Source organism: Semicossyphus pulcher, unplaced genomic scaffold, assembly GCF_022749685.1.
Source record: "Semicossyphus pulcher isolate SPU_LCO1_2020_fin unplaced genomic scaffold, fSemPul1.0.p SCAF_16, whole genome shotgun sequence".
NCBI classification, from domain to species: Eukaryota; Metazoa; Chordata; class Actinopteri; order Labriformes; family Labridae; genus Semicossyphus; species Semicossyphus pulcher.
Genome location: NW_027211670.1, coordinates 19,258,783 through 19,277,746, shown reverse-complemented (window position 1 = coordinate 19,277,746; position 18,964 = coordinate 19,258,783). Strand labels below are relative to the sequence as shown.

General features: G+C 44.9%; 1 protein-coding gene across 9 annotated transcripts in view; it reads right to left on the bottom strand.

The window, feature by feature from the left end:
* Nucleotides 1–2,673: 2,673 nt before the first annotated feature.
* nrxn1a (neurexin 1a) overlaps nucleotides 2,674–18,964 on the bottom strand; it is a 73,779-nt gene continuing 57,488 nt past the window's right edge. For 5 of the 9 annotated variants that reach the window (XM_069664277.1, XM_069664280.1, XM_069664279.1 and 2 more), the window contains 5 exons: nucleotides 16,553–16,724; nucleotides 15,529–15,618; nucleotides 14,156–14,466; nucleotides 5,929–6,007; nucleotides 2,674–5,249 (listed from right to left, as the gene is read on the bottom strand). In XM_069664277.1, the coding sequence (XP_069520378.1) occupies nucleotides 4,948–5,249; nucleotides 5,929–6,007; nucleotides 14,156–14,466; nucleotides 15,529–15,618; nucleotides 16,553–16,724 (954 nt within the window). In that variant the 3' untranslated portion in view covers nucleotides 2,674–4,947. The remainder of the gene's footprint in view (nucleotides 5,250–5,928; nucleotides 6,008–14,155; nucleotides 14,467–15,528; nucleotides 15,619–16,552; nucleotides 16,725–18,964) is intronic. The other 4 variants (XM_069664282.1, XM_069664283.1, XM_069664284.1 and 1 more) reach the window with 1 other exon arrangement.

Genomic DNA, 18,964 nt, shown 5'->3' with positions numbered 1-18,964 from the left:
CCCTCAAAAAAAACGAAACGATACGCTTCTCCTCCAAGCAAGACAAAAAAATAAGAAAATGAAGTTGTTGGAAAAATTAAATGAGCTGGTCAAAGATAAAAACATGGGTAAAATAGATTGATTTGTGGTAAAGAAAAAGTACATAAAGCTTTCATTACTTCAAAGTTGATATCGTAAGTCCCGCCCCTTCTTGATTTTGGTTGGTCGGTGAGGGAGGCCGTATTCCAAAAGTTGAACTACTTTCAACTGAGAGCGCTGTGAGCAGCAACAAAAAAAAGCTGAAGCAGAGGCTGTTTTTTTTGCTGCATTGGTTTTGAATGGAAAAAAGGGGCTGCCAGCACAGAAACCGCTACAAGTGGACACAGGCCCTTAAAAAATCTCTTGACTGAGGTTACAACATGGCCGAGTCGTCTTCTGCTGGCACCCACAGACATGGGCATAGATTAAGACATTTTACATTTATACATTTTATTTGTAAAGGGACCATTAGCAATATTAAACACAAATGCTGCCATTTGATTTATTGTACCAGAGTTTCTTAAAGCTGCAGTCCCGTGGCAGGTCACATCAAAGCAGCACAAGACTCATATTTGTACAAACAATTTAAATCTTGATGTGACGATCTAAGAATGGTTGTATTCTAAGAAACATTACAGCCTTATGAGACTGCTGGCGTACGTCTCTTTTATGCGTACGTGCAAAAGTTTGATGTGTTTGCAGCAGGAGGTAACGGCGTGCTCATTGGTTTGCAGTAGAGTTGTTCCATATTTACTCTAAAAATATAACTCGGCTGTGTCTCTATCTCTGTGCGAGCTGGCCGTGGTCAAGGACAGCACAGTGGCAGATGGCTACAGCCTAACACAAGCCTTTTGTTGAGCACAGACTGTTCAGCAAAAGACAAAAAGAAAGAGAGAGAAAAGCGAAACACGACAGTGAGACTTGGGAGGTGTTTATTGAAATAGCAGGTCCTTGTAGCTCCTCTCACCTGAGGACACAGGCTCGACTCTGCGGTCTCAGGGATCTTTCATCCAGCAAACAGCAACTCTGCAGAGACTTATATTCTGCTCACTGCACTGAGTCATACTTCAAAGCCGTGTTCGGTGTGCGCGAGGGGGTATTTATGTGTGCATACTGTCCCAGTTAGACACACTGGGACTTGAAAAAGGAGAAAAGGTGCTCCTTTCCTTACTTTGAGGCAGAAAGAGGTGAAAGGGAAGAGAGGGAGTCTGCTGTTGTAGATAGTTTGTTTAAAGCAGAAAGGTACATGTTTTCTGGCAGACAGTCAGATGAGAAGATCAACACCACTCTTATGTATGTCTGTTAAATATACAGCTAGAGCCAGAAGCTTGTTAGCTTAGCTTAGCATAGAAAGACTGGGAAGTTTTGTAAACAGCTAGCATGGCTCTGTCCAAAGTGGGGCTGCAGAAAGCACAAAAATATGAATATTTGTGCTATAAACTTTTGACTTGTATGTGCTTATATGTGAATAATTTAAAACTTGCAACAGATGGGATTTTTGCTCTCTCATCTTAAAGTAGTTTTTATTATTTATAATAATTTCATCATATATTTACTGGGCTCAAAATACATTTTTCCCGCCTAAAAATAGGATGCTGTACGAACACGTTTTTTGATGGTTTGATAGACTTGTTGTTGCTGCTCTCGTCTTAAGTTAAAAATATGATGCTTTATGTTATTTTGGCAAGAACTGCCTTTCTATATTTGTACTAGACTATTTCTCGGCTCAAGAAGACTTAAGGAAGTCACTCGTCCCACCCAAGAAAAAATCTGTAATGTAGCCCGATGTGAGACTGCAAATTTTATATCATTTTAAAGGAGCGATTCTCTCCTGGAAAAAGCCACTGTCAGTCAAAGCTGGTGTTCTCTGTAATCGATAGAAGCCATTATATTTGAAATTGGCGCCACAGCTGTGGAGAAAGTTGTACAAACAGCTCGTGGTTTCGCCCATTCTACATTCCTACAACACCCAGCGTGCATTAGGCCCCTCCCTCTGAAAGGAACGGCCCAGCGAGAGATGCTGGAGAGAAATACTACCGTTTTCCAGTCAAGGAAATTGATTGCTGCAGGCAATGGCTCAGAGCGGTACAGAATCCGAAATATGACGAGAATATACCGGTGGATCGTCTAAAAAATCTTCAGGTCTGCAGTCTACATTTCAAACCTGACGATTTTGAACGAGACATGACAATCGGAGGCGGGCGTGCTAGATTGAGGAAGTGTAGTTTAGCGAGCTCCCTGGCCTCCACCAGATGCTGTGTTTTACATAGTCTGGCGCAGGTTTTCCAGGGTCCATTGGAGAAGCGGATAGCGTCCTCCAAAGGCACAGAGCCAAATAGCATTTTTTCCTACCATAATGGCATCAGCTCACCATAATAGCATGATAGGACTGAGGTTTGAAATCGGCGAACTGGCCCTTTAAGCTAAATCTGCGGCCCATGTACAGAGGCCCCAAGCTCAACTCCCACCCTCGGGCCCTTTACCGCTGGTCATCCCTCATTCTCACTTCCTCTGTTTCCAACACTATCCACTGTCTTCTCTATCAGTGCTGTTTCTCTTTGTAGACACTGACCTGCTGTTATGGTTGTTAGTGATTTGACACAGATTCTGTTTTGCTGTGGGAGCAAAAAAAAACAACACAAACGCACTCCGGGGTCACTTGGGTAATATTTTATTTACTCGTTAATCTTCAAAACTATTTTTCATAATAAATTTCCACTTTATGTTCATCAAAGAACCGTAACAATAAAAATAAAAGTAAATACTGTAGAAAAATTGTACATATAGAAAATAAACATGGTTAATGAACACCTAGATGCGGAGTCCCATTGGTCGAGACACCTCCTTTGTTTCAGATGGCAACACAACAGAGATAGAGGGTAAAGAAAGCGACGGACACGGAGGAGCTGGGAGGGCCGAGAGGGAAACATACCAAACGAGGGGGAAACAAGAGAAGGGAGGAAAAGGAGGTCCAAAAGGCCAGTTAAGGATGGAGAGAATAAGGGAATATGTTAAGTTAATTCTGACATTATACTTTGAAATCTTACACACAGTCTTGTCCGTGTCCTTTCTCGCCCTGGTCGTTCTGCATGCATCTGACTGGTTGGAAGAACTGGAGGGGCTTTGTTGGTGTCATGGCACTGTTTGTATTGATATAACACGGAGCTACAATTCTTCAGCTGCACGGGGCTCAGACACAGTCCATGAACGGATAATGCAGCCCATCGGAAAAAACGCATCACGCCATGAGTGTTGATAAATCAGTCAACCAATAGCATGAAGACAAAAGGACGCAAAGAGAAAGAGAGAAAAGGGAGAGCCAATGAAATCAAAGCAACGCGTTGAGCCAATGGCATCATGATCTGGACTTTTCTATATATTAGCAACACATGGTAACATTTACTTTGTTCTGTTTTTCTTTTCCTCGGCTGGTTTTTGCTATAAAAGGTGGTTGGTTAGAGCAGGTATAAGTGGGCGTGGCCTATTAGACATCAGGCTAGAAAACAGGTCGTGGCCTGTGGCGGGCACAGCTACCCCTTTCTTCTTCTTCTCCTCCTCCTCCTCGCACGAGCAAACCTACCACCTGTGGACTTCGTGGGACACGCCGCCACTTCACCGCACAGCTCGGACTGAGGCATGCAGCACACTCGAGATGGTCACACTTTGTCGATGAGGATTTGAACTGAGATTAAATCATTGTTGGATCCCACACGCTGAAAACCGTTTGAAGTGCGGTATTTAGGAATACTTCAAGCCGAGGTGGTTGATTTATGATGGCGGTGCGTCACGGTTGTTGTAACCTCTGGAGTTTTCAACGCGGTATAAATCACACGGAGTAAGATAATTCACGTGCAATAAGACCCCCCCCTCCCCTTCCCCAAAGAGTCTATACTGCCCAAAATGTTCTTCATAGTCATCATTATCATTGCCATAACAATTATCATAATGGTCTTTGTCTTTTTCACCATCGTCTTCTTGTATAGATTCAGTCTTTTGAAGATATGGTGGCTCTTTAGCATTGCAGGTACGTGTATGTCTGCATGTAGATATTTTAGTGTGTGTATGTGTGTGTGTGTGTGTAGCTGACACCTCGACTGGTGTCTGTAGGTAGCATCTGAAGTCTCAAGTATCCTGTCCAGGAAAATATCTCTCAGTTTTTCCACTGATTCCACCGCTTTGATTTACAGGATGCCGTGAAACACGAGCTCTGCAGCGTAAAAACAACCACAGCCCATCCGTCACATTAACAGCACCGGCCCTGCCTCTGCCTCGTAATTCACCGTCTCTTCTCCGACACCCTGATTTCCCGTCCTGTTGCTGCTCGGGGTAAGACTTGGTGTGCTTGTTTCTCCGGCGTCCTCCGTGCTTCGTCAAGTCCCGTCTGCTAGCGGGGAGGAAGGCCGGGACACTTGGAAGAGACACTTAGTGCTTTTCTTGGTGCTTTTACATCATCTTTGTTCAGTCTGCCGTGTGCTTCACTTAAAGTCTTCCTCGCTCGACCTCTCTGAGTCCGCAAGGAGAGGTCGTACTGTGGCAGGGGAGTGACTGGACTCTTCATCTGTCTGGCCCGGAAATGGTTCTTAACTGGGAGTTGAACTGGTTCTTTTTTAAATCATTTGGAATGGTGTTTATGTTCATAAAACGAGCCTCTCTCTGAGGCTCTTCATTGGTAAATACTGTACAGTAAGGGTCCGTGCCCTCGGGCCAGTCTGTATGTGCTTTATGTATATGTGTGTGTGTGTGCTTGTAAGTGTGTTTATGTTTGTGCTTGCCAGCGTGTGTGCATGTGTGATTATTGGAGAGTAAACATTAACATCAGCATGTCTTTGTCAGTGTGTATGTGTGTATTTCTTTTGAGAATATATCTATTTATGTACATATACCGTTATATATAAAGGTGTATGCGTATATGTCTGTGTGTCTCGTGCCTCAGACGTAGTACTCCTTGTCTTTGTTCTTCTTGTTCTTGGAGATCTTGGCGATGCCCAGCGGCTTGTCCTTGGTGCTGCCATTGGGCTGCGTGGCCGAGTTGCTGATGTAGTTGCGGCTCTCGTCCACGTGGTAGGAGCCTTCGTCGCGGTTGCGGTACTTGTACATGGCGTAGAGGAGGATGAGGATGCAGAGGGCGGCGGCCGCCACGATGCCAACCACCATGCCCGTAGTGCTGCTGCTCTCCCGCACCACCTCAGACGGACCCGGGAACACCTTCACCTCCGGCAGGGGGGGGCGGGCTGCGACGAGAGGCATGATGTTACATTACGGTTTACTGCATACATTATTAATTTGTATTACACGTCAAGGTGATGAGTGGGGAGCTGGAGCAAGAAGACACAATGCATCATCATAATGAATTATTTGACGTGCATTTTGCATAATTCTACTCGCTGGCGAGAAGAGGCTGCAGCTCAGAGCCAAAGCTGCTCCCGTATTATCACATAATGTGTAAACAGATTACATTACACCATGTTGAGAGGAGGGCCGGAGCACAGGTGCACATTATATCCATTTTTATTACATGCACTTGACACTTTATGACATACACAGGCAGAGAGGGCTGCAGGGCGGTGATTTATGACAACGTACTGAATGATTGGTGGTGAAAGAATTTGCATGTGAATTCTTTGGATTAGACGATGAGGTGAGGGAAGGGAAAAAGGAAGACGAGGAAAGATGAAAAAAGGAGGGATGAATTAAAAAGGGATAAGGGAGGGGAGGGGGGAAGAAAGCAAAGCAGGGGATGGAGATGAAGACTGGGGACTGATGGAGAGTGTTAGGTAATGCCTGGAGGCAGAAACCTAAGTGGAAATGAAAAATTCATTGTGGCGAGCAACAAAACGGGAGGAAAAACTGAGCGACAGAGAGTGCTCACGACACATAAAGACATTTAAAATAAAGGTGCTGGAGTCTCACCTGAACTGGGGTCACAGGGGTCGATGTCTTCATCATCGCTGGGACACTCAGCCGACGCCACCAGCAGGTCGTCAGCCGACTACAGAGAGAGGAATCACAAAGGAAGACACATTAACGCACACATATAAGAACACAAGCTCGTTATCCGGATCGGCTCTGCTCCTCTCCTGTTTATTTTCTACATGTGTGAGCGCACAGCAGCGATCCGTCGCCCACCTGTTTCGCTGTTTGCCACAAACACTTTTTGCATGTTACGGCCCCCAGCGATGGCAGGGGGCCAAAAAGTGGAGTAGCGAGGAGAAGAAGATGAAGAAGAAGAAAGGCGGAGGGAGGAGAGAAACACTGAATCCTGTTTGAATCCACAAGGGGACAGGCAGTTATCATTTCCTGCTCCCTCCGCCCTCCCCCCCCTCTGTTTTCTCCTCCGGCCTCTTCCATCTGATATTGGCGAATGCTCGTATGTGTCAGGGAATGTGCAGCATGAAGCCGACGCCACTTTTTTTAAATGAAATATTCCACTTTACACTCGATGATTCATTTAAATCTCCTTTATTTCACACCTCTCTATAAGCAGCATGTCAACAGCCCACTTACATTCACCCTTTCTCACCTACATCTACCGACTAATGTCTCAACAGCCGCTCTTCCTGCGTGCCGCGCTCCCTCTCTGTGGAAAAGGAGCCCCCTTTTTTTTTCCCTCTCTCCATCCCTGCACCGCCTGTTGCCATGGCAACTCTTAAGTTCAGGCTGTTAAAAATGATGGGGAATAAAAAAAAGAAAGAAAAAAAAGAAAACCTCAGTGGGGACCTGTGCATTGATTTGCCATTCCAACCCGAGTGTGAGCAAAAGAGAAGAGGAGGGGTGGAGAGATAGAGATTGGATGGATGGATACATTTTAAGAGAAGCCAAATGGGGAGAAAGAGAGAGAAAAGAAGAAGAGGAGGAAGAGGAGGAAGAGGAGGAGGACTTCAAAGTGCTGCGGTCTTTACTTAACACCGTGCTAATGTGCTCCGCATATTCATGAACTACTGTTAAACATCGCCCGCCTTGACGCTTCGGCATGAGAGATATGAATGTGTGTGAGAACGTGTGTGTGTGTGTGATTTAACCACACTACCGGGTGCTCGGTGCCAGCACTAAATTAAAATTGGATTGTGATGCATTGCAGTGGATGTTAGTAACCCACAGAATAAAAGAAAGGAGCGAGCGGCAGAGCTGTAAAAGAGAGGGAAGCGCTCTAGAGGCAGATTACAAGCAGACCAGAACAGAATCTGAACCAAATCAAAGCACTAAGTGGTCGATGATGTCTTAGCAGAGAGCTACAGGCAGGATTTCAAACAGAAGCTCATTAAGCCTCTCCTCTGTCCTTGGGTTTCTCTGTTTCCTTGCCTGCTTGTCTTTGTGGATTACATAAGGTTAGAGAAGCAAGCACTTAGTTTATTCATCTGAAAAAGCCCGCACTGGCCTTGGTTTGGTGCGCTCTCGGTCCTGACAAGTCTGCCGAGGTTCAGTTTGGCCTGGAAACATACATTAGGGTTATTGATGCTTGACTCTGCCTCTTTCCTCCGCTGCCTTTCCAATCAGTTCTGCTCACTGGGCTGTCAAATGCTGCTAGGCTGAGCTTAGCCTCTGGAATCCAGCCAGTCAATAAGCCTCACTGCCTTTGCCAGGATCCAAATAGCACAAGAACCAATCAGCCGCGAGGAAACACATCAACCCCGACTGTCAGCGATCAATGGCGAGCCACCATGCTCGATTATTGATCCGAAAACACCTATGTGACCTCGGCGGGAGCCTGGTTTGAATCATGATATCAGCTTAGACAAAAGCAAGACGCGAAGGCCCCTCCTCTGATCTGTGACAACCCCCCCCCCGTCAGCTGACCGCCCCGTTCAATTGGGGAGGTGTCGATCGGAATATTGATCCACCTATCACATGAGCACGAGGAAACTCGAGGCATGCCGACACAACTTAAATCGCATCAACGAGCCGCAGAAGTTTGAAGAAGATGCAGCAAAGAGACGCCCCTCTGTCCCACCCTCATCGGTCCCTCCCTCTCTGTCCCCGAGCCTGTCAATAGAGCATGCTGACACAATGATGGACACAGATACGTAAAGATTGGAGAGAAAAGAAGAGCGATAAGAGAGCATCAAGAGAAGGATTTCTGCATGCTGAAAGAGTAAAATCTCTACCTGAGCAGCCGAACAGTGCCAACGACCGTCCATGCCTCCCTGACTGCCTAGTTCACACATTGTAGCTGCACTCAGTCCTCACACACACTCTTGCAGAAGATTCAACAGCTTGTCTGCTACTTTCACAACTGGATATCAAACACACATTTGCACACACGAGCTCTATAATAGCCAGACGTGCTCCATTGGTCTGTTTCTATTTAAACACACATCTACACAGAGCCACAAGCGGACACAGAACCAGGCTGAAGTTGGCAGGCTGATGAATAGATCCTGTCGAGAGAGGAGAGAAGCTAGCTCCACTACTGCAGATGGTGAGATAGACTCATACACCGCCTGCATTAACAGCCTATCACTGGAGAGAGAGAGAGAGAGAGAGAGAGAGGGAGGGAGAGAGGAGAGGATGGGGGGGGGGAGTGACGGGTAAATATGGAAAGATATGAAGGGAGAGAGAGCAAAGGAGTGAGAAGAAAAGGAAGAGAGGAAAGTGAGGCAGGGAGGAGGGAGAAAGTGTCTCCAGAAGATGGATAGCGAGCGGAAGAAAGGCAAGAGGGAGAGGAAGGTGTGAAAGATGTGAAGAAGATAGCAAGGTAGAAAAAAAAAACAGACAGGGAGGGAGGACGGGAGCGAGAGAGAGATAGATGTTCTTGTGGAAGAAGTGTCTGGGTCAGCTGATTCTTGCGAGCCAATCAGGCGCCGCCGCGAGCCTCGAGTTTCGTCCATCAAGCACAGGTACACACGTACACACGTACACAGACAAACACAGACAGACAGATACCAAACATCAAAACCAAACTGACGCTCTTTGAGTCAGAGCAGCCTCTAGCATAAACACTCGCACACACTCTCACACAATCTCTTCTCCTCGCTGGTGCTCGGCTGTCATGCATTATTAATCCCTTCCACTTTTCAACACGCACAAAAAATTCAATAAAGTGTGGACTTTAGGAGGAAGCACATAACACATTCTTGCGGCACCGAGTAATAAGAGCAGGAGTAAACCCGCGGGGCGACTTAGGGCTTATCACCCAAACTGGGGCGTGAGCGTGGAAATTAATCGATCGCATTTGGAGAGACGTCTCCTGCTGCCCCTCCTCTGATGCAACGTGCTGCAATTCAAGCTCATTGTTCTCAATCCACCTGAGTGTTTTTTTGTGTTCGTCTCCACACTGTATGTGTGCACTACACTGGTAGAGGCCAGGTTGGTTGCCTGGCAACACTCGGCAGCCTCAATGGGGAAGCTGTAGATTCTTCTTAAACAAGACAAAGACACACGCGCGCGCAGAGTTCCGGGGCCAACCGGAGTGATTTGACTTGCACAAACGAGCAAACAGACACTGCAGCATGTTGAGCATACAGTGACCCAGTTCTTGTACAGTGATATTGACTCCAGCGCAGAACTCTGCATCCCAAACAATGACTGTATATAAAGATGGACGACACGTCTCCACCTCCTCTAATTGTACAAAAATGGAGCCTAACTACCCCCCCGGAGCGAGCGAGCCGGAGTCTGCACAGTGAAGATCGGCTGGTGGAGCCACGATATTGACGTCCCGCCCAATTAGATCTCTCATGTCGGTGCATTCAACCGCAGAGCAGCTTCTTGTGTCGGTCTGAAGCATATATACACTGCATAAAAAGATGGACAACATGACAGCTCCCTAAAAGTGAAGCCAAACCCTCTCTATCGCCCCCTGCTGACTGGCTGCAGTATAGCTCATAAAGCCCGCCTCCTCCATGTTAACAGATGGGACATGATGGTTTCTGTCATAGTTAGTTCTTATCATGCTGATTTATGTTCAAGTGTTTGTTTTTGGAGAAGTTTATTTTTAATTAGTTATTTGATGCTGTAAAAAGGATGATTGACAGCTCTGTTGACCAATCCCGCTCCTGCAGCCGATCTGTTCCGGATTAGCAGAGTAGAGGAGGAACGGCGAGAAGAGACATAACTAAAACAATCACTACAGTCACAGAAGTTTCCATATCTGTGAACGTCTGCTTCAGACCAACACAAGAAGCTGTTCTGCTGTTAAACACGCCGGTGTGCGAGATCCTTGCTGTTCTTTTAGGCAAGTTAAGTGTGTGTTTTGGTTAGCGGAAGTGGCTACAGCGGCTCCACCCGCCGATCTCTACTGTGCAGACTCTGGCTCCAAATTATGTCACCATTGCAAGATGGCAGCCCGTCACGGGGGCTATTTTGGCTTCAATTTCGTACAATGAGAGCAGATGGAGACGCGTTGTCCATCTGTATATACATCTGAAGCAGATATTCATGGATATGGAAACTTGAATGACTGTAGTGATTGTTTTAGTTGTTTTAGTCTCCACCTTCTCCACGCTGCTAATCTGGAACAGATCGGCTGCAGGAGCCGTATTTGTCAACAGAGCTGTCAATCATCCTTTTTACAACATTAAATAACTAATTAAAAATAAACTTCTCCAAAAACAAATACTTAGAACTAGAAGATAGAACTAACTGTAATGACAGTGACTCATGTCCCATCTGTTAACATGGAGGAGGCGGGCTTTATGACCTATACTGCAGCCAGTCAGCAGGGGGCGCTCCAAATTTTTTGTCTTCACTTTTTGTGAAGTTGCCATGTCGTCCATCTCTGTATATTGCTGTAATCCCAAATTAAGCCGTGACACCACCGCGGCACACGAGCAGGAACAGTTATTAACCAGCGCAGAGATTGAGAGGTGTGGTGTGAAAACGCTGTAACCACTCTGCAGCGCAATCCATCCAGCTCTCATATCCATTATTGATGCCTGAGGCTTAGCTCACAGCTCTCTGCGTTCTATTATTTATGTCTGAAACAGCTGGCGGTTTATACACAGAGGAGCTATTCTCTATGGGAGTCTGGATGGGAGAGAGAGAGCGAGCGAGCGAGCAGCGGGTATTGGGGCTCACTATCTCCATGGCAACTTGTATCATTGGGAGGAAAAAATCTTTTTCAGTGCGGCAGGCAGAGTTTTATAACACAGAAGAAGAGCTGCAGCACACACAGACGCCCACTAAGAGCCCGGACACATCTCACCAGTGATCCGAACAATAGGGAAGAAGAGTCTGTGGTGAACCCAATGCTTCCTCTGACATCCACTATAAATACGCCTCAATAACACTCACGCGTTCCTATTGTTGAGTCCCATTTGCATCCGTTTACAAGACGAATGTTATGGAAAAGCTATTACAGCCTCCATTAACACAAACATTTCTGCTCCCGTAATTGAGTGGGTAGGGATCACTTAGCCGTCTAATCCATTCACGTGGACGCTGGAGCAGAAAAAATCAAACGTGTCTACGTGAGTCGTCTATTGATGAAATGTTTTTGATAAAGATGACGTTACAGATCAAATAAAACACTGCGAGTCTCGCATCAGACAGGAGCAAAACATCAGAGGAAGATCATATGTGTGCAGCAGTATGTTTTCTTGGAGTGTTGCATCATATAACACAGGCTTCGTACAGGTTTTTAAGAGGACAATTCAAGCGCTTTCAAGGCAACTAAACACCAAACTTTTACACCTGAAATAAAGCAGATTAAAGGAAAAAGTGCCCCCTTTTCATCGCTGCTCCAACCCAATTTATTCCAGTCTGCTACGCTCCACGTCTGGTGCGAGACGCCAGGAGACAACAAACAAACAGACGACAGAATCGTTTCGTTTGAAATATTAAAAGATGTTTAGTTTGCAAGAGTGATCGCAAAGATGATCAATAAGACTGCATTGGAAATCAGGACTGTGTCTATTTTTAAAGATGATTCTGATAGTGGATGGGGCTGGAAAATGTGTGAGGAGAGAGAGGGGATGACATGCAGCAAAGGGTCAAGGGTCGGAGTTGAATTCAGGACGGCTGCATTGAAGGCTGAGCCTCTGTACGTGGACGGACGCGTCAACCACTGAGCTAAACCAGCTCCCCAATTCAGGGAGTTTATTTAAAGGTATAATAAGTAGGATTTTCCTGGAGAAATAAAATATAGACTTTTACAAATATAATATAATATAAATCATCACTTATGGGCCTCTATACATGTGTGTTGGTGAGTGTGTGTGCAGACCCTTGTGAGACCCTTCCCTCTGCATCTATTCTGTTGTTTTGCACGGGACGTTTTCAGGAGGGGCGCTGTTGTGGTTCCCTGAGCCAATCACAGCGTACAGGTGAGTGTGTGAGTGGTTCAAATTAGCAACTGGGCCCCATTCAGCCAGGCGAACATGGTGAAAGAGCGATGCAGAGTTGGCCTTCTTTCTGTTGGACAGGAACGTGCCTCAAACCGGGCAGGACAAGGTAACCGGCGGTTAGCATGCTAGCGCAAAGGTAACCGTGATGCTGTCGGTGTAAGCTCGGCGGGGTGGGCGTGTTCTCATGCGTGAGAGTGAGTGAGCGTCTGGTGATGAAGAGCCCAGATGAGGGGCCCAGCTTGAATGTGTTGTTGACAAAATCCTTCTTATTATACCTTTAAATTCCAGTATTTTCTTTGAAAACTTGAAAACACACAGCTTAAATATTTGGATTTCCAAACATTCAAGACCGTACGAACCCTCAATACAGTAAAAAGTAGAGTCTGTGATTGAAGCATTATCAGAGGTGGAAGTAACGAATTACAAGTACTCATGTTACTGTACTCAAAGTCAGTAATGTTACTTTTACTTAAGTGTGTTTTAAATTAAGTAAAGTCATTTGCTACATTTCTACATCCATCTGTTACCGAGTAAGATATTTATCTACAGATACTGCGAGCTAGAACGAAAAACTGACTCGGATCAGATGCCAATCAGATCAAAGGTTCATGCATCGTGTCAAAACAGCAGGTGCCGGCTGATTTTCACTCCCAAGTCTGAAGCGAAGAAGGAGAGCTGCAACTACTAACCCCATGCATAACGTGAGTGAACCATGAATGACACAAAAGAGAGGAGGAAACTGCATCTTTGATGACCGATCTTTGACCGACTGAAGGACGTTTTTTACCTCGTTTAACCAGAAATTTTACCTCGCAGGACACCGGGGTTGCTGATGGTCCACCGCTGCCTCAATTGGTAAGTTTGTTTGTGTTGTTGTGTGGTGTTTTAATGGGTGTTACGACGTGTAACGAGGCAGCGGTAGACCAGCAACTCCCATGTCCTGCAACGTAAAATGACTGTTTTTTTCAATGGAGTCTGGTGGCTCTTTGTGGTTAAACAAAGGATCCTAATCTGTGACAAAAGGTCCATCTCTGGACACCAAAACATGCAAACATAGGGCCCAGGTTTGAAAATAACAAAGTGTCATTTTATTTCATTTGCATAGGAAGCATGTGTAAGGATGCGGTCAGCGCGGTGGGAAAGTAACTAAGTAACAGTACTTCTACTTGAGTAGAATATTTCAGTACTCTTCACACCCCTGAGCATTATCGAGTAACTCTTCTCCAAAGAGCCTCAGCAAACCTACACATGACTGGGTCCGACTTTTAAGTCAGGCTGCAAACTTTGATGTTTGGGCATCATAGTAGCTTAGGGCTCTGAGACACTGACCGTGTAATCTGAACATCCATGGTTCAAGTCTGGCAGGGAGCTTTGATTCATCTTAACACCTCTCTTTTTTTACCTCCTGTTAGCTTTATACTGTGTACCATCTTAAAAAGTCTAAAATCCATTCTCTGCCTCCGAGTGAGCCCTGAGAAGTCGTCTCTCTCCACCTTGTGCTTTGATCTTTAACCCCCTTCTATTGTAGGCGACGTCTTCCTCCCATAAAACCTTAATGCTTTTGTTTTAATGCCTCATGTACAGTGAAACACAAATAAACTCGAGTGGAATGAAAACAATCCCTCTCCTCTTGACATATCTTGCTTTCCTCTAGCCGTTGATTAGCCAGCTGAGTGCTCGCTAATCCGCTTACTGAGTTCGAAAAGAAACTTATCAAAGCGAATTAACACTTTTTAATTACCCATTGTCGCACAAAGAATGACAGAGCGGCAGTGGGGTGATAGGACATATATGTACAAGCACATCTTTGATCTATGACCACACACAGCAGAAGAACAACGTAATTGTGCTCTGACCTGCTGCGTGGCGCCCTGCTTCCTGTTGGTCGCTGTCGTGGTTGTGATGTCACTTATAGAGGGGGCCGAGTCAGAGCGGTTGCCTCCGGCTGCAGCACTGGACTGCGGGGTGATGGAGGAGGACGGCATGTCGCCCACCAGCCGTGCGCTGCCCTCCACTCTGATGTGTGGGTGCCCCTCGGCGGCCATGTTGAGGATGCGGAGGCCGTTGTAATAAAGACCAGACAGCTGGCCCTGGAACATTCCTGCATTTCGATCACCTCCACCGACGCGCACCGTCGTCTGGCTGTTGAAGATGGTCAGCTGGCGACCTGCATAGACACCAAGCACGCACACGCACACACGCGCAAACACACACACCAAACAAACACCAGGAAGGAAGGCGGACGGACACACACAAATACAGCCACACACACATACATACCAGTGGTCACACACGTGCATACATACACACACAAGAGTGTTTGAGTGTTACACAATCCACCACCCCCGAGCCATGGTGAGAGGATGGGACAGAATAAGCATGGCGGAGCAAATCGAAGCCGTGGAGGACCGTGGAGAGGGCTGAGACTGAGAGAGAGAGATGAAATAAAAAACACCAGAAGAAGAAGAAGAAGGAGAAGAAGGAGGAAAGTGGGGTGAAGAGACTGAGAAAATCGAGGAGGAGGATGAAGAGGCAAAGAACAGAAGGAGGAGGAAGCGGCAGCAGATGAGAGGAGTCAGAGGGCCCCGGGAAGACGGGGCCGACAGATGGTTGCTATGGTGATGGCTGTGCGACATTGTACTTGAAGGAGCAACAGACAGGCAGACAGAGAGACAGATCTAGAGAACTGTTGTAACAGCATGCACAGGTTATAAGCTCTAGCACTGCTCACTGTTAAAGGGACTAGAGGCTAATTTAAGGAGCTCTGCTGAAGTTTAGGAGGAAAACTTTTACATTTTTACACAAAGCATTGCTCTATTAGTTCAAATTTACATAAATCTTACATGTCACAATGTACTTTAATTTGATTACACAAAATAATCTTTAGTAAATGCTTTATTGTTTACAATTTGATAATAAACAGATTATTTACCAGTCTTAATAAAGCATCTTTTATCAGTACTTCTTTTCTATTCTCTGATTTATTCACATTTAAATCTCTCCATCGTCCCTTTAACCTGATATTATCAGATACACACTAACAAGATACGTTCACAGGCACTACAGTTTACACAGTATTACACACTACAGCTGCCCAACTTTTAAATACTTAGTTATGGATTTAGATTTTTAGATGTTAGTTGATGGTGCACAGTAAAGTATATTCAACTGCCTTCAAATTGTATTTTTTAAGCTCAAAGTTTTAAGGAATTTTAATCAGGGTTTTTACCTTTGTCGAGTAGCCAATCGTCAACTACTCGACCGAGCCGATAGGGGATTCGCTGTCTGGCGATGGCCAGGCGCTCGTTATCAATGTTGCCTTTAATTTAGAGATGAAAACACAGTAGTAATTACGCACATCCAAACGTGGTACAGGAGCTGGATACAAAAAGAACAGCAATGAAAAGAAAGTAATGGTCTGCTCATTGTTAGCATGTCACTGCGTTAAGGTAAAGCTTGAAGAGAAGAGGAGCTGAATTCATGGTGTTTCCAGTGAGCGGACTCTTACTCTCTGTTCATTGGGTTTAATTTAAAGAGACATTTCAGGGGTTAACATCTGCAAGAGCACAGGGAAATAATGTTACAGCTGCCACATACTGCCTATATGACTGACTGAGTTTAGAGTTACATACAGGAAGAACCCTCACACACACCTCACAACAACTAGCATTTAGCATTTTAGCTACCTCAAGCCTGGACCTCATTGTGTTAAAGACTGCTACCTAAGATTACCACTTTAAATGTAAAAACAAACAAATATAAAAACAAAGACAAATACACTTTTTTCTTTTTCTTATTTTTTCTCTCTAGTTAAACATTTAACTCAAAATATGACATTTTTTAAATTATTGTTTGTCCAGAAATGCACCAACTGTTATTATTTTCTTTTATGGTGAGAAAAACAACTGACACCTGAATTGACTATTTTCATAAATTACCTTTAACACTATTTAACAGGCCTAACATGACAGAACTGGCTAGCGTACAACCTATTGTAAAGAATGACATTTTATGGTTTAAAAATTTCATATCAGATCACACAGATTTCATTTCAAACACAATAACATGAAACAAAGCTGCAGTTATATTTCTTAACCTCAGAGTTTAAATAGAAACATTGATAGGAACACTGATGTGATTCTTCAATCAGGAGGTGGGTTGATTTGGACTAAGGTGACGCTATCTCTGTCCCAGGACAGACAGTGCAGTGCAGGTGAGGGGGGTTGGGCTTATGTGGGTGGGGCAGGGCCTACCTGAGGGGTAACGCTCGATGACGGGCAGGTCGTCCAGCTGGAGGGTTGCATTGCCTCCGCTGCGGGTGAACCGTATTATGTGGTACTTCCCGTCGTTGACAAACTTGGCGCTCTCCTCGATGTTGATGTCGTCAGTGCCAACATTAAACACTACTCTAATGTTGCCTTTGTCCTGAGGAGGAGGAGAGAAGGATTCATGAGGAATGTCACTGTTTTTAAAAGGCAAGGATGAAACATTATTTCATAAGAATCTGGTTAAAATAACACATTTTGATCATTGCATTTCCCTAACAACATTACATTGAAATTATGCTGATTGCTGATCTGTGACTGTGAGCGCCTGCGCTTTGTATTTAGCTTGTTTAGAAATGTGTCAACTCTGAATCAAACAACCTGATCAAATCAGGGTGAGCTTTCCACGTAACTAGCCAATCACAGCAACTCTGTACAAACTAGCGTCATCCGGCCTCCACGTGACTTGTGTCAGCAGCGCGCACGCAGAGGTTGTGTCAATCAGGAGCTATGGCAACAGTTTCCTTTACCTCCTTTGACGACAGCAGCACATACTGCTAAAGAAGCAAAAAGAAGGAGCTGAGATGACAAGGAGTTGCAGAAGTTACCGACGGAGCGTAGCATCGCGCTGGAAAGGGGGCAGAGATTAGCGTGCCGAGGCGATAATTACCTGGATCTACTGAGTCAATTGACCCGGGTCTGAATGCTGATTGTAAACTTTCACACTATGCAAAAAAGCTGAGTGTTAGCGGGTGTTAGTTGGTTTTTTGACCAGTGGGAAAGCGGCTAAAGAGAGCCCTAAATAAGAAGAACGGTCAGACGAGTGGGAGTGTAAGGGACTGAAGAGTGAAGCGATGCAGAGGTTGCCCTGCTCCTTCTTGACAGGTAATGGTAGCTCTCACAGTAACAGCTAGCGGTAGCACTAAGCTCCAACACCTAGAAGTAAAAAGGTCCGCACCAACAATCGTAACTGTAATGATAACTTTTGTAGTATTTGAACATGTTTCTGGCAATAAAGTGTACTTTTTGGAATGAACAGCATCTCTCGTCTATCTCTCTCTCCTTGCATCGATGTTGCAGAGAGAAGGCTGCACGGCACACAACAGTTCTAAATGCGCATGCATGTTTGGTGTAGCGGAGTTATACAGAGAGGCCACTTTAATGTGTCATTTGACTGCTGCGTTTTTGTGTTCAGTAAGAACTCCACTGATGATCCTTATTAGAGTCTGTGTACAGATACGACATTGGCCCAGAATTGCCTTTAAAGCACTGCTGCCTCTTTGTAAAATGGGTCAGGACCAAAATACCCCACAGGTATTCTTCAGTACCACACACCTATCAGACCTCACAGAGCTACTGAGATAAATCTGTTCATAATACAGACTGTTCTCCTTTTTTCTGTGACTCATTTGTTAAAGTACTTTTAATGACAGATGTGCACGTTTGTACAGTATATATACTGTGTGGCTTCAAAAGGAGCTGCAGCAGGTCTGACAAACTGCCTGGAGTGATGTCACTTCATCACCTTGGTTGGGGTCAAGGATGTAAATGTAAATTAACCCATCTGTAACATAATCACATATTTTTTTCATCATATTATTTTAGCATCCTTTGCACTCCTCATCTTTGCACTATTGTCTCATGTACATATTAGTTTAATATTCCATGTTTAATGTAGGCTTGTAGAGTTTAGTTAATATTTAATGTTGAAGTGTACATAGAGAGCGAAGTTAAACCGGAGTCAAACTCCTTGTATGTGTACATACCTGACCAATAAAGACCAAGAGGCTAGTGGCTCAAGGCTAAATGGACAAATTACCCCTTAATCTCTGACTGAAATGATGCAGTTTAGTTGCATTGTGGGTAATGTAGGAGCCAGGTTTTGACAAGGAATAAAAAAGATGATGCCTCTGGTTTTGCTGCATTGATTTGACCCCTTGTAATGTCGTATGACTGCAATTTGTGATCAGTGGAGTACTCAACTTCTTTATGAAGCCACTTCAGCTCGTTTGGCTCTGTTAGGTGATGTGTGATGGATCTGAGGCCAGTGATCGATTGATGAGACTTTTCAGTCCTTTAAACACATACGATTGGGCTACTAAAATAAATGGAGGTCGGTTAATCAGATTGTTGTTCAATTGACACTCCGCTAAGTCCCGCCCCCCTTGGTTACAGTTGCTACGCCTGTCAAGCTTTCACACCGCCCTGTAACTACTAGGGCGTTTTCAAATATAACAGTGAGAGATGTTCCAAGGGAAATAAAAGCAATTTTCTGGAAAAATTGTTCCCAAATTTCAGAGAGAAGTCGACAGAAAAGACGATAATTCGTATTTGAAAGCTACATCCAGAATATAATTTGTCAGCGGAGTGTTGAGAATGAAGAGGACATAACAATCGAGG